This window comes from Homarus americanus, unplaced genomic scaffold (genome assembly GCF_018991925.1).
Source record: "Homarus americanus isolate GMGI-L3 unplaced genomic scaffold, GMGI_Hamer_2.0 scaffold36970, whole genome shotgun sequence".
Classification (NCBI taxonomy): domain Eukaryota; kingdom Metazoa; phylum Arthropoda; class Malacostraca; order Decapoda; family Nephropidae; genus Homarus; species Homarus americanus.
The window spans coordinates 1,576,891-1,591,408 of NW_024740094.1; the positions used below are offsets into that span (position 1 = coordinate 1,576,891).

Sequence of the window (14,518 nt, forward strand, 5' to 3'; positions counted from 1 at the left end):
TACTATTGTTATCACTACTACCTGTACTATTGTTATCACTACTACCTGTACTATTGTTATCACTACTACCTGTACTATTATTACTCATTATTATAACTATCATAATTATTGTACAAGTATTAATAATTATGATGTCATTTATATTAATTACAGTGGTGGATCCAGGGGATTCGAGGTTGAGCATTGACATAAGACACCTGGCATTGCATTAGACTAAATATCGTCAAGTTAATTTTAACATGTACCGAGACGAACTAGAACACATTCCTGGTTAGTGGTATACCATTTGAATGGGATTTGTGTCCTATGTCAGGTACAGGTAAATGACCTCTATATTAACACCCACCTCTGGTCAGTCGGTGTCAAGTTGTCAACATTTTAAAGGAACCACCAAGTGAGAGGCCGTAGATGTAAGGTGACAGGAGTTACCACCTCACACGACAAGGGTTACCACCACTGACACCAGATTAAGAGAGGGGTGGAGGTTAGGGCAGGTGATCACTTGTTAATACAGTACAGTACAGTAGTATTTAAATAAAATGTGAATATTTTCATTGTAAAAATTGTTTCTGTTAATTTTTTCTTCTTGTGACTCTTTCAATTCACTCAAAATCTGACCCCCCCCCCCTCGTAAAATCCTGGATCTGCCCCTGAATTACCTCAACCTTGTGACACACTTTCATATGTGTGTGCCACTATCACCTACAAGAGCGGCAGTACTTTTATGGTGTTACATAAGTGTAGTGTAGGTGTTGATATCTCTCAACACCAGGGTGTCAATGAGGTTGTCCCAGCTGACACCTACACATTACTTGTATAACTGATACTCCACAGTGCACCAAGGTGAGATATTTGACGCAGGTGGAAATTGTCAAACTGGCATCATATGGCTGGAAACAGATTAGAAGGAATTATTACTCTCTAATACAATAGGTGTTAATCAACATTACACCCAGGGGTGAAATTTAAGATATGAGAAAATGGACTGTGTGTTTATTATAGCTGATTGTTGTTATGCAGCAATTTGTGGGAGGGGGAAATTGTGTTGGGATTAACATGGGTGTTCGAGGTTTGTGCATGGGTGTATATAAGTGGGCTGCACTCGTCTTCCTCACCATAGCTTTGACAGGACACCAGAAGCTCCAAGCTGTCATAGGAACTCTCTCTTCCATCATTCCTGACTCTCCACCAGCCAGTACCACCACCACTGCTGCCATGAAGATAGTGTTCATCTCAGTAAGTAGCATATCACTCCTCATAAACCCTGTGTTCCCATTTTTGCTATGTATACCCCATTACCTACAGTACTCAACTGCCTGAGTTATTTGCAATATTTTCCCATTTCTGTCCCACATATCTCATCTACTAGAATATTCCCTTCTCCATTCCTGACACTCATACCCCATTCCCTGCACAGTCTTCCAACCTGTATTATATATTTCAACTATAAAGTATCTAAGAATCTCACACTATACAGACTTCCCATCCTCAAATGCTATACAGAACTGTACTTAATTCCTCACAACCAAATCAAAATTTTCACGATAGTAGATGGACAATACTGACCATTATATGTTCCTGCTAGCCCAGAGGTCAGGTTTTAAGATGACCATAGTCTAAGTGCTCTCAGAATGACATGACCTTTCACCTTTGATTCCTGAATAATATCTCATAGTACAGCATTATAGAGTGTCACCTTACCAACAGGTGACTGCTGCCCTTCTGCTGGTTGGCTATGCCCCACACTTCAGGTAAGTCTCCCATACAAACTTTGTCACTCATTTACCTTTTATTTACAAATGTATTCCAACACAGACTAACCTTATTTCAACCAAACCAAACCTCATCTAATTTACACTTACCAACCCTATCCTAACCTACCTCTAACTTAATTTAACAGAGACTACCTAAAACAGCCTAATCTAACCAAATCTAAACCTTTATGTAACCTAAACTAACAAGACCTACTCTATGGTGTTAGTATGAAATAAAATCTGGACCAATTCCATTTACCGGTGTTAGACCGTTATGTATGGAAAACGAAACAAAATTATTTAACAAGAAACTATTATAACTTCACACACACATGGGGTTGTAGGCTATTCTGAGAGTGCTATATATATATATATATATATTCAAGCAACAATTGTCAAATATATACAGCCTGGAATAGTTACAGGTCAATTTAGGTGTCAGTGACCTACTAAGTATGATATAACCCTGACATGGTGAAATAAGGAAGATATATCTCTCCGTACGGTCTGGATATTTCTCAACCAGTTTAGTTCTCACAACAAGTAAGTAGGAAGGTGATTATACACTACTCCTTGTAATGGTTCACACTGGATATCAATTACATACAGTAGTTATTACATGTACAGTACATCCTCAATGGGGATTCAAACTCTAGACCATGAACTGCCAGACTAGTATAATAGCCACTCAACCACCTTATCCATTTACTATTTAAAACGCACTATTTAAAAAAAAAATTCCTCTCTTTTAGCAACTCCAGTGATTTCAGCAGCCATACTCAAAAAACACATCATATCTATCTGACTTCAAAGCATGCAATAATCTCTGACGTTTATTGTAGTTCACTTCACCTACAACAGACAGATGGTGACATGTGACACTTAATCTACCTCTAATTCCTGTGTCAATAGTTACATATTTTTGCCTCTTGGATATATAATTTTATAACTTAGTTGGCAGTATGATCAGTATAAAAGACTGTGTTCAATTACTGTCCTGTATATATCTCACTGTATCCTTATATGGTATATGGTGGTGTAAACATTAACAGCAGCATCCAATCCAAACATTCAAGAGGACACTGGAATTAAACATAAATTTATATCGTCAACATTTAATATGACTTGGTCTCAGAAGTACACATTCCAGAAGTAAGTGCTCGGGACAAAATAAATACACATGTACATTTTGGACATTAACACCAGTGAAATTGCTCTGTCTTTCTCTGTGGTATATTAGTGAACAGCAACAGGAGACCATGTATTGTTGAGCACTAAAGCTTGTTAGTATTGCATATCAGTCATTTTTTTCTATGTACCAATACAGTGTACATTATGTTAGAAAGACCCACATGATAGCAGTTTTCATATCATAGGTACAGTATGTGTCGACATATTCATTCATTATTTCATTCTTTTTCTAACAGCCTGGGCGATTGCAGTCAGCCTGCCTCATGTGTAGGAAAAGAAGAGAACGTGTACGCCCACCCTGAGTGTGACTGTAAGAGGTACTACACTTGCAGAAAATCCGTCTCTAGTGATAAGATGATCAAACGAGAACGCCGATGTACGGGCACTAAAATATTTGATACCACGACAAACAGGTGTATTACAGCAGGTAATGATAATTGCCCAACTCCCCCACCAGTAACTACTATAGAACCTACAACAGAATCTGCAGACACCACTGCATCAGGATCTACAGACACCGCTTCATCAGAACCTACAACCAACAACAGTGCCCCTACATGTGAACAGCGAGAGACTTGCTCAGATGGAGAAGATGTTTACGAGTGGCCAGAGTGCAATTGTCAGAGGTATGATATATGTAGGATGTCCCCTTCTTCTGGCCAACTCAAGATCAGCAGCTACAGGTGTACTGGAGGAGAGGTGTTTCATAATGTCACCAAGCAATGCACCAGCACCACCTCTGTGTGCCCATACTATGTAACAGTATAATATAATTTCAATACAAGTTTCTGAAATATTAATTTACTGAAATTATCAGTGATACATGTGATTGTCAACTTATATTTGCTGATTTTAATAAATGATGTGATAATACTGTTAGCAACAAATGGTTGTTTACTCACCCACACAGGGCATTGTTATCATTTGGTTTATGAATTACAATGATTTGTAAATTTGATTAATAGACTAATAAAGGCACAGAGAAAAACTCATATCTTCTGTTAAACTTTCTCCCATCTCTTAGGCATGTTTGGCAAGTACAGTACTTCAGTAATAAAATAGTGTTGGAGATGAAACATTACCTGTTTGGTGGTGCCCAGGCGAGGTGCAGCTTGTCCTCCCTGCAACACACGTCCTCAGAGGTCACCCAAACACCTACAAAATCATAAAGTACGTTGTATAAACCTTGGGATCACTCTAAAATAACCAAACCTAACTTAACCAAACACTAACCTAATCTAACCTAATCTTAGCTATGCTTAGCTAAAGCTAATCTAACACCAGCCTAACCGAACACTAACTTAACCTGATATAACCAAATTAACACTAACTGAACGTAATCTAACCAACCTAATGCTAGCCTTACTTGATCTAGCATAAATGTCTCATTGACACACCTGTTGACTGACACGCCTGTTGATTGACACCTGACAATTATACACCTGTTGACAATTGATGCCAAATAAGGACTCACCTGTTGACTGACACCTGACAATGACACGCCTGTTTACTGACACCTGACATTGATACACCTGTTGACAATTGATGCCGAATAAGGACACATCTGTTTCGGACAGGTGTCATAGTTCTTACTGCCACCTAAGCAACACGTAAATTCACTCAGATAAATTAATAAACATTCAGTAAAGTCCACATGCTAGTTTACATTGGTGCAACATGTATAATGTATAGACAATGTGGGTATACAGTTCAGCATGTATTACAGTAGACAATGAGGATGTATAGTTTAGCATGTATATAAACAATGCAGGTATACAATTCAGCATGTATATAAACAATGCAGGTATACATTATACATACTTACACAGTGCAGGTATACAAACAATGGTGAACAGTAAGGCAGTGTAACCAGTGATAGCCAACAAAGTCACCAGCTGTTTGCTTTCAACACAGTCCTCCACCTTGTTATGCCGCCCAAAGATAAAACAGCTTTTGTATTTATTCTTATTTGTCCATTAATGAATAACTAAGTGATATTTGATGATTTAAATGGCTAGATCTTTAATTTTGGAACTACGGGACAACTGCTAATTATCTTATTATTTTTTTATGTACTGTTATAAAACATAATTAATATAAAACAAATCAATGTAATTTTAAAACCATAAAATGACGTCATCAATATCACTCGATAATAAATGTAGATTATAATTAAATAACAAAGACAAATTTTTCGGTAATAGCTTCTCCATCTCACTCCCCCCCTCCCCTCACCCCCTCCCCTCACCCCCTCCCCTCAGTACAGTAGTTCGTAACCCGGCAGTGCTTGGTGTCGAGTCAGTCACTCAGTAGCAGTTCCCGGTCGGCGTCGAGAGGTGACGGACGTGTTTCAGGCTGGTGGAGGAGACGCACGTGCTAATGTTTGTAAACACAGAGGCCAGGGATGACGCAAAGGCGGGAAGAGATAACACTGATATGTCAATTAAGTAAACAAGAGAGAGATATATCGTGAGAACTTCTGATGCTGTGATTGGCTGGCTGCTCACATCATTAATAAGGTAAACAAATACATATATTCATGAGTAAACAATGATCTAATATGTAATTTATTTCTTGTTCAGAGTGTTGTATTTCCAGGTTACGTTGAAGATGGGTAATACGGGATGTTGGGCCATGTTTTGGTTCATTTGTGGGCCATGAGGGATGTTGGGCCATGTTTTGGTTCATTTGTGGGCCATGAGGGATGTTGGTCCATGTTTTGATTGATTTGTGGGCCATGTTTTGGTTCATTTGTGGGCCATTAGGGCTGTTTGGTCCATGTTTTGATTCATATGCTGCCGCAGTTGTCCTTTTCCATGTGTTGGTCCACCAGTTGCGTACCGGTCCACTTACGAGTCTGGTGGTCCACTGGTCGATTCACTAGCTGTCCCGCTGGAGTGTATTCGGTACTATGTCGGTCCACTAGCGGTGTCCCTGGTCCACATACTGGTTACCATTGATTTATGATTCATGTCGACTGTCTGGAGGCCATGCGTGGTGGACCGGTTCATTCTTGGTCCAGCTACTGTATGTGATGGTCCATTGATGGTCTTTAAACGGAACTGACTCCTCCGTTGGTCACTCGAATGGGGATCGGTCAGGTTGGGGATTCGAACCACTGAATCGTCCCACTGATACAACTGCTTGGTTCGAGGATTCATTCTAATGGACGGTGAAACAAGGCTCCCACACTCCCACCTTAACCCATGACAACCGAACCCAATGAAACTTAAGACGTAGTGCAGCTGTCTGTCTGTGTCTATCTGTCTATCTGTTTCTCTATGTCTGTATGTCTATTTGTGTCTTTCTACCTGTGTCTCTTATCTTTTCGTTTGTTTTTGTTCTTCCATTCATCTGTTTTTTTTCATCTGCCTTTCTTTTCTTCCGTCCGCCCACTTGTCTGTCTGTCTGTCAGCTTTCCTTGCCTCAATGAGCACTCGAAAAATTGTGACTGGTGCCGCCGGAGCGACTACCAAAGCCAGGGAGGCGCCACAAGTTCTAGTGAGGGAGGGGCAGGGAGAGTAAGGGAGAGAGGGGGAGAGAGTGGTAGGGGACATGGAGAGAGAGGGAGGGAGAGAGGAGGGAGAGAGGAGGAGGGGAGGAGGGGGAGGGAAGGGAGAGTGAGAGATGAGGGAGAGAAGGGAGGAGGAGAGAGGGGTAGGGAGAAAGGGAGGAGGAGAGAGGGGTAGGGAGAAAGGGAGGAGGAGAGAGGGGTAAAATGAGGAGAGAGAGACAATAACAATTAAAAATAAAAGAAGCAGTTTTTTATTTATTTATGCCTGAGGTTTATATACAACTGTCAAAGCACACACACACACACACACATACATACATACATACATACATACATACACACACACACACATGCTTCAATCATAATAGTTACCGTGAGCAGTTTCCTTATAGCAGTAAACATACACACACGTACACAAATATACATACATAAACGTACATTCATTCACATACATAAACGTACATTCATATACATACAGGTACACACATGCATATATAGTCACACATACATACATACACACACACACACACACGCCCACATCCTCTCGTTCCTGCACCGGACAGCCATGAGCACTTCCCCCAAGTGTCCCTCAGGGCCCATCAGGTCAAAGGTCACGGCTGTAAACTTTATATGACCTCTTCCGGATGATGACCATACTAACACACACACACATTTAACAACCTACAAACATTCACTTAAACACTTACCACACACTACAAACACACTTAACATACACTTACCACACACTACAAACACACTTAACAAACACTTACCACACACTACAAACACACTTAACAAACACCTGTAACTCTATAACTGTATTACCTCATTGTATGTCATTATATTTATCTGTTTTTTTCTATTTAATTGGGTTCGTACACTCTCTCTCTCTCTCTCTCTCTCTCTCTCTCTCTCTCATGTTTAGTGTTATACAGTTTTAATAAATGTGCTGGTTATATAAAGATAAATTTCTGGTAATAGTTTAATTATGCAAATATGTAGAGAGATGGGTGTATAATGACCCATATCAAGTCCAGGGGTGTGTGGGCGTGGTGTAGTGTGGGTGTAGTGGGCGTGGTGTCGTGTATGGGCGTGGTGTAGTGTGTGAGGGTGGTGTGGTGTGAGGGCGTGGTGTCGTGTGGGCGTGGTGTAGTGGGCGTGGCGTGGTGTGGGTGTAGTGGGCGTGGTGTCGTGTATGGGCGTTGTGTAGGTGTGAGGGGCGTGGTGTAGTGGGCGTGGCGTGGTGTGGTGTAGTGGGCGTGGTGTAGTGTGAGGCGTGGTGTAGTGGGCGTGGTGTCGTGTATGGGCGTGGTGTGGTGTGAGGGCGTGTCGTCTATGGGCGTGGTGTAGTGTGTGAGGGCGTGGTGTAGTGTGAGGGCGTGGTGTCGTGTATGGGCGTGGTGTGGTGTGAGGGCGTGGTGTAGTGGGCGTGGTGTCGTGTATGGGCGTGGTGTAGTGTGAGGGCGTGGTGTCGTGTATGGGCGTGGTGTAGTGTGAGGGCGGCGTGGTGTAGTGGGCGTGGTGTCGTGTGAGGGCGTGGTGTCGTGTATGGGCGTGGTGTAGTGTGAGGGCGTGGTGTAGTGGGCGTGGTGTCGTGTATGGGCGTGGTGTAGTGTGAGGGCGTGGTGCAGCTGAACTAGTAATCCGCTATAATGGAGGGTCACATTCCTAAGTACACTGACCCACAAACCCAATTATCTTTCTTTTAATTATTTCGTAACTACTAATTATACTCCTACACCTTTTGTTATTTACCGACTTTTAATAATTTCATTCTATAATCCCTTAATATTGTTTTGTAATAGATTAACATTTTCTCAGTTATGTTTCGAACTCGTAAGTAAACAAAACGATAATTTCTCGTTGTGTGTAAGACATTGTTGTTGATGATCGTCACTTGTTGTATCGGGATCACAAATCTCTTCACGACTAACCTACTATAATCTGTTTATTTATAGTTTAATTTAATATAGCTTAATCTACTTCTAAAGTAATCAAACGACGGGCACACACACACACACACACACACACACACACACACACACACAGACACACACACACAAGCAAGCAAAAACACACACACACACAGACCTATGCATTTTGGTGTTGATTATACAGTACAGTACAATGCATTATGTGTGTGTGTGTGTGTGTCCGTCGTTGTGAGGAAGGCGGGGGAAACAGCTCAGCTTTTTACCTCTTAAAGAACAATATATCTAGGGAGGTTTACTGTTCACACGCTTGTTATTCCCTTGTTTATAGCCTGTCTTAAGAGCTGGTTTAGTGTGTATATTTAGAAAGGATCTCACAGCACATCCACTTTAACACACACACACACAACTTTTTACCCCCCTGTAACCTTGACCACTGGAGGGGTAAAATATAACACTACGGGCTTAAATAATTTATAAAACAATGATAAAAACTCAAACTTAATCTAATCTAATTAATAGTTTAAAATATTTACTTTAATTTCAGTTAGATTGTGGAATTTAGTTTGATTTTGGTCTTTTTTTTTTATAAATGATTTGAGTTCGTTGTCTCACATACACACAGTGGCTCTCAACAAAAGGTTTGGGGCGGTTAGAGATTTGTGTACACCCTGACTACTGCGTGTTGCTGTGTTTCATCTTTGTGGTGCCAAGACTAGGATATGTGGGGTGCCAAGACTAGGATATGTGGGGTGCCAAGACTAGGATATGTGGGGTGCCAAGACTAGGATATGTGGGGTGCCAGACGAGATGTGGGGTGCCAAGACTAGGATATGTGGGGTGCCAAGACTAGGATATGTGGGGTGCAAGACTAGGATATGTGGGTGCCAAGACGAGGATATGTGGGGTGCCAAGACGAGGATATGTGGGGTGCCAAGACTAGGATATGTGAGGTGCCAAGACGAGATATAGGGGTGCCAAGACTAGGATATGTGGGGTGCCAGCTTGAGGATATGTGGGGTGCCAAGACGAGGATATGTGGAGTGCCAAGACTAGGATATGGGGTGCAGGCTAAGATATGTGGGATGCCAAGATTAGGATATGTGGGGTGCCAAGACTAGGATATGTGGGATGCCAAGATTAGGATATGTGGGTGCTATGGATATGTGGGATGCCAAGACTATAGGATATGTGGGGTGCAAGACTATAGGATATGTGGGGTGCAGACTATAGGATATGTGGGATGCCAGAATTAGGTAATGTGGGGTGCCAAGACTAGGATATGTGGGGTGCCAAGACTATAGGATATGTGGGGTGCCAAGACTAGGGATATTGGGGTGCCAAGACTGGATATGTGGGGTGCCAAGACTATAGGATATGTGGGATGCTAGATTAGGTTGTGGGGTGCCAAGACTATAGGATATGTGGGATGCCAAGATTAGGATATGTGGGTGCCAGACTATAGGATATGTGGGGTGCCAAGACTATAGGATATGTGGGATGCCAAGATTGGGATATGTGGGGTGCCAAGACTATAGGATATGTGGGGTGCCAAGATTAGGATGTGGAGTGCAAGACTATAGGATATGTGGAGTGCCAAGACTATAGGATATGTGGGATGCCAAGATTGGGATATGTGGAGTGCCAAGACTATAGGATATGTGGAGTGCCAAGACTATAGGATATGTGGGGTGCCAAGACTATAGGATGTGGGATGCCAAGATTAGGATATGTGGGTGCCAAGACTATAGGATGTGGTGCCAAGACTATAGGATATGTGGGGTGCCAGGCTAGGATATGTGGTGCCAAGACTATAGGATATGTGGGGTGCCAAGACTATAGGATATGTGGAGTGCCAAGACTATAGGATATGTGGGGTGCCAAGACTATGGGATATGTGGAGTGCCAGGACTAGGATTATGGTTTGTGCTCTCTCTCTCTCTCTCTCTCTCTCTCTCTCTCTCTCTCTCTCTCTCTCTCTCATCATTAGCCTCAAAGTTTATACCAATCTGTTAACGAGAGAAAACACGATGTACCTTGCAGAGTCATATTGGAACCCCTTGGTCTGGAAAACTCCCGCTGGTGGTGATGTGAAAGTAAGCTTGGTTCTGCCTAGAGGTCATGAAGGCGGGCTGAGTGTAGTCCTTAAAATAGGCAGTGCTTGGGTGCTGATGTTCCTAAGGTTAGTGTTGGCGAGTGTGTGTGTGTGTGTGTGTGTGTGTGTGTGTGTGTGTGTGTGTGTGTGTGTGTGTGTGTGTGTGTGTGTGTGTGTGTGTGTGTGTGTCCCTTTCCCCCAAATTTCTTTACTTATTTCCTTATATTTTCTCTCTCTCCCACTTCCTCCTTCCTCTATTTCCTCCTCCCCTTCTCTCTATTTCTATCTCTCCATCTCTCCCATCTCTCTTCCCCTCTCCTCCCACCCGTTCTGTTATCCCACCTGCAGTGTTTACAAGCTGTCAGTAATGGAGGAACGGAGAGGGGGTGGAGGGGAACCGTCACGAGATCTGCCCTTAATCTCTCACGACCAAATTCCCAAATTGGTTCATCATTTCCAACCACTCCTGGAAACTGTGCCCCCCCCTTTGGAGTCCTCTTCCCCTCTTTGAGTCCTCTTCCCCCTTTGGAGTCCTCTTTCCCCCCTTTAAATATGAGTTTGAAGGAACATTAACCCAATTTGGAGACAACTCATAAGACGTTGATGCCGTTTAGTGACCCATTTAAAGCGTTGTTTTATATCCCTTTGGAGTCTTGGAGCTTTTGAGGAAGACCCCCCTTTATCTTGTTCTCCTTTAGTGTCTTGGAGGCGTGTTATTCTTTTTGGAACCACTTTGGGAATATCCATTATCCCTCCTCCTCTTCCCCTCCTCCTCCTCTTCCCCTCCTCCTCCTCTTCCCCTCCCTCCTCTCTTCCCCCTCCTCCTCCCCTCCTCTTCCCCTCCTCCTCCCTCTTCCCCCTCCCTCCCTCTTCCCCTCCTCCCCCTCCTCTTCCCTCCTCTTCCCCCCTCCTCCTCCCCTCCTCCTCTTCTCCCTCCTCCTCTTCCCCTCTCCCCCCTCCCCTCCTCCTTCCCCCTCCCCTCCTCCCCCTCCTCTTCCTCCCTCTTCCCCTCCTCCTCCTCCCTCCTTTTCCCCCCCTCCTCCTCCCCTCCCTCTCCTCTTCCCCTCCTCCTCCTCTTCTCCCTCCTCTCCCTCCTCTTCTCCCCTCCTCCTCTCCTTCCCCCTCCTCCTCTTCCCCTCTTCCCCCCCTCTCCCTCCCTCCTCTTCCCCCTCTTCCCCCTCCTCCTCCTCCCCTCCTCTTCCCCCTCCTCCTCCTCCCCTCCTCTTCCCCTCCTCCTCTCCCCTCTCCTCTTCCCCCCTCCCCTCCTCCCCCGGACTCCTTCCGCCTTGTCCTGTTTACCTCCACCCCCTTCCCTTTCTCTCTGTTCCTCTTAACCCCTCCCTCCACTACCCTCATCCCCTCTCTATTTATTCCCTCCCATCTTACTTCCTCCTCTCTCATTCCTTCCCTCTTCATCCTCCCGCCTCCTCCCCTCTTCATCCTCCCGCCTCCTCCCCTCCCCTTTCCCCCTTTCTCATTCCCTTCCTTTACCCCTCTCCTCGTTTTCTCCTTTCCCCTTACTTTCCTTCCTCCCCCCTCTTCCCTTCCTCACCCCCTCTTCTCCTTCCTCACCCCTCTTCTCCTTCTCACCCCTCTTCTCCCTTCCTCACCCCTCTTCTTCCTTCCTCACCCCCCTCTTCTCCCTTCTCCTCCCTCTTCTCCTTCCTCCCCCCTCTTCTCCTTCCTCACCCCCTCTTCTCCCTTCCTCACCCCCTCTTCTCCCTTCCTCACCCCCTCTTCTCCCTTCTCCCCCCTCTTCTACCTTCTCACCCCCTCTTCTCCCTTCCTCCGTCTTCTCCCTTCTCACCCCCTCTTCTCCCTTCCTCCACCCCTCTTCTTCCTCCCACCCCTCTTCTCCTTCTCACCCCGTCATCTCCCTTCCTCACCCCTCTTCTCCCTTCCTCACCCCTCTTCTCCTTCTCACCCCTCTTCTCCCTTCCTCCTTCGTCTTCTCCCTTCCTCACCCGTCATCTCCCTTCCTCACCCCCTCTTCTCCTTCCTCCCCTCTTCTCCCTTCCTCACCCCCTCTCTCCCTTCCTCTTCGTCTTCTCCTTCCTCACCCCGTCATCTCCCTTCCTCACCCCCTCTTCTCCCTTCCCCACCCCTCTTCTCCTTCCTCACCCCGTCTTCTCCTTCCTCACCCCCGTCTCCTTTCCCCTCCTCCTCTTCTCCTTCCTCACCCCGTCTTCTCCCTTCCTCCCCCCTCTTCTCCTTCCTCCCCCTCTTCCCTTCCTCACCCATCTTCTCCCTTCCCCTCACCCCGTCTTCTCCTTTCCTCCTCCCTCTTCTCCTTCCTCACCCCGTCTTCTCCCTTCCTCCACCCCCTCTTCTCCTTCCCCACCCCTCTTCTCCCTTCCTCACCCCGTCTTCTCCTTCTCACCGTCTTCTCCTTTTCCTCCTCCCTCTTCCCTTCCTCACCCGTCTTCTCCTTCCTCCTCCCTCTTCTCCTTCCTCTCCCTTTTCTCCCTTCTCCTCCTCCCTTCACCCCTCTTCTCCCTTCTCACCCCGTCTTCTCCTTCCTCACCCCGTCTTCTCCTTTCCTCCTCCTCTTTCTCCTTCCTCACCCCGTCTTCTCCTTCCTCACCCCTCTTCTCCCTTCCTCTCCCCTCTTCTCCCTTCCTCACCCCGTCTTCTCCCTTCTCCACCCCGTCTTCTCCTTTCCTCCCCGTCTTCTCCTTTCCTCCTCCCTCTTCTCCTTCCTCACCCCGTCTTCTCCCTTCCCCACCCCCCTTCTCCCTTCCTCACCCCCGTCTTCTCCCTTCCTCACCCCGTCTTCTCCTTTCCTCCTCCCTCTTCTCCCTTCCTCACCCCGTCTTCTCCCTTCCTCACCCCTCTTCTCCCTTCCCCACCCCTCTTCTCCCTTCCTCACCCCGTCTTCTCCCTTCCTCTTCCCCGTCTTCTCCTTTCTCCTCCCTCTTCTCCCTTCCTCACCCCGTCTTCTCCTTCCTCCTCCCTCTTCTCCCTTCCTCCTCCCCTCTTCTCCTTCTCCTCCCCTTTCTCCTTCCTCCTCCCTCTTCTCCTTCCTCCCCCCTCTTCTCCCTTCCTCACCCCGTCTTCTCCCTTCCTCACCCCGTCATCTCCCTTCTCACCCCTCTTCTCCCTTCCTCACCCCGTCTTCTCCTTTCCTCCTCCCTCTTCTCCCTTCCTCACCTCGTCTTCTCCCTTCCTCACCCCCTCTTCTCCCCCACCCCTCTTCTCCTTCTTCACCCCGTCTTCTCCCTTCCTCACCCCGTCTTCTCTCTTTCCTCTCCCTCTTCTCCTTCCTCACCCCGTCTTCTCCTTCCTCACCCCCTCTTCTCCCTTCCTCCTCCCTCTTCTCCCTTCTCACCCCCGTCTTCCCTTCCTCACCCCGTCTTCTCCTTTCCTCACTCCCTCTTCTCCTTCCTCACCTCGTCTTCTCCCTTCCTCACCCCCTCTTCTCCCCTTCCCCACCCCCTCTTTTCCCTTCTCACCCCGTCTTCTCCCTTCCTCACCCCGTCTTCTCCTTTCCTCACTCCCTCTTCCTCCCTTCCTCACCCGTCTTCTCCCTTCCTCCTCCCTCTTCTCCCTTCTCTCTCCCTTTTCTCCTTCCTCACTCCCCTCTTCTCCCTTCCTCCTCCTCTTCTCCTTCCTCACCCTCTTCTCCTTCCTCCTCCCTCTTCTCCCTTCCTCACCCCGTCTTCTCCTTCCTCCTCCCTCTTCTCCTTCCTCACTCCCGTCTTCCTCCTTCCTCACTCCCTCTTCTCCTCCTCCCGTCTTCTCCCTTCCTCACCCCCCTCTTCTCCTTCCTCACCCCTCTTCCTTCCTCCTCCCTCTTCTCCTTCCTCACCCCCTCTTCTCCCTTCCTCACCCCCTCTTCTCCTTCCTCACTCCCTCTTCTCCCTTCCTCACCCCCTTTCTCCCTTCCCCTCAGAGTGAGAGCGTGTCAACAATGGTGTAAATCAGGAAGTCTTCACTGACAAGGGGAGAGATTCTTCGCTGTTATCTACGTGAGAGAGAGACAGACTTATATGTGAAGGGAAGCTATGTTATATATGTACTAATACTGTATATG

At 46.2% G+C, this 14,518-nt stretch overlaps 1 protein-coding gene across 7 annotated transcripts in view; it reads left to right on the top strand.

Annotated features, from left to right (window-relative positions):
- LOC121875118 overlaps positions 1-14,518 on the top strand; it is a 25,082-nt gene continuing 10,564 nt past the window's right edge. For 3 of the 7 annotated variants that reach the window (XM_042379489.1, XM_042379486.1, XM_042379492.1), the window contains exons 1-5: positions 2-1,236; positions 1,708-1,751; positions 3,182-3,571; positions 3,970-4,115; positions 5,230-5,464. In XM_042379489.1, the coding sequence (XP_042235423.1) occupies positions 1,015-1,236; positions 1,708-1,751; positions 3,182-3,571; positions 3,970-4,114 (801 nt within the window). In that variant the 5' untranslated portion in view covers positions 2-1,014 and the 3' untranslated portion in view covers position 4,115; positions 5,230-5,464. Of the gene's footprint in view, positions 1,237-1,707; positions 1,752-3,181; positions 3,572-3,969; positions 4,116-5,206; positions 5,465-14,518 lie in introns of all 7 variants that reach the window. The other 4 variants (XM_042379491.1, XM_042379493.1, XM_042379487.1 and 1 more) reach the window with 3 other exon arrangements.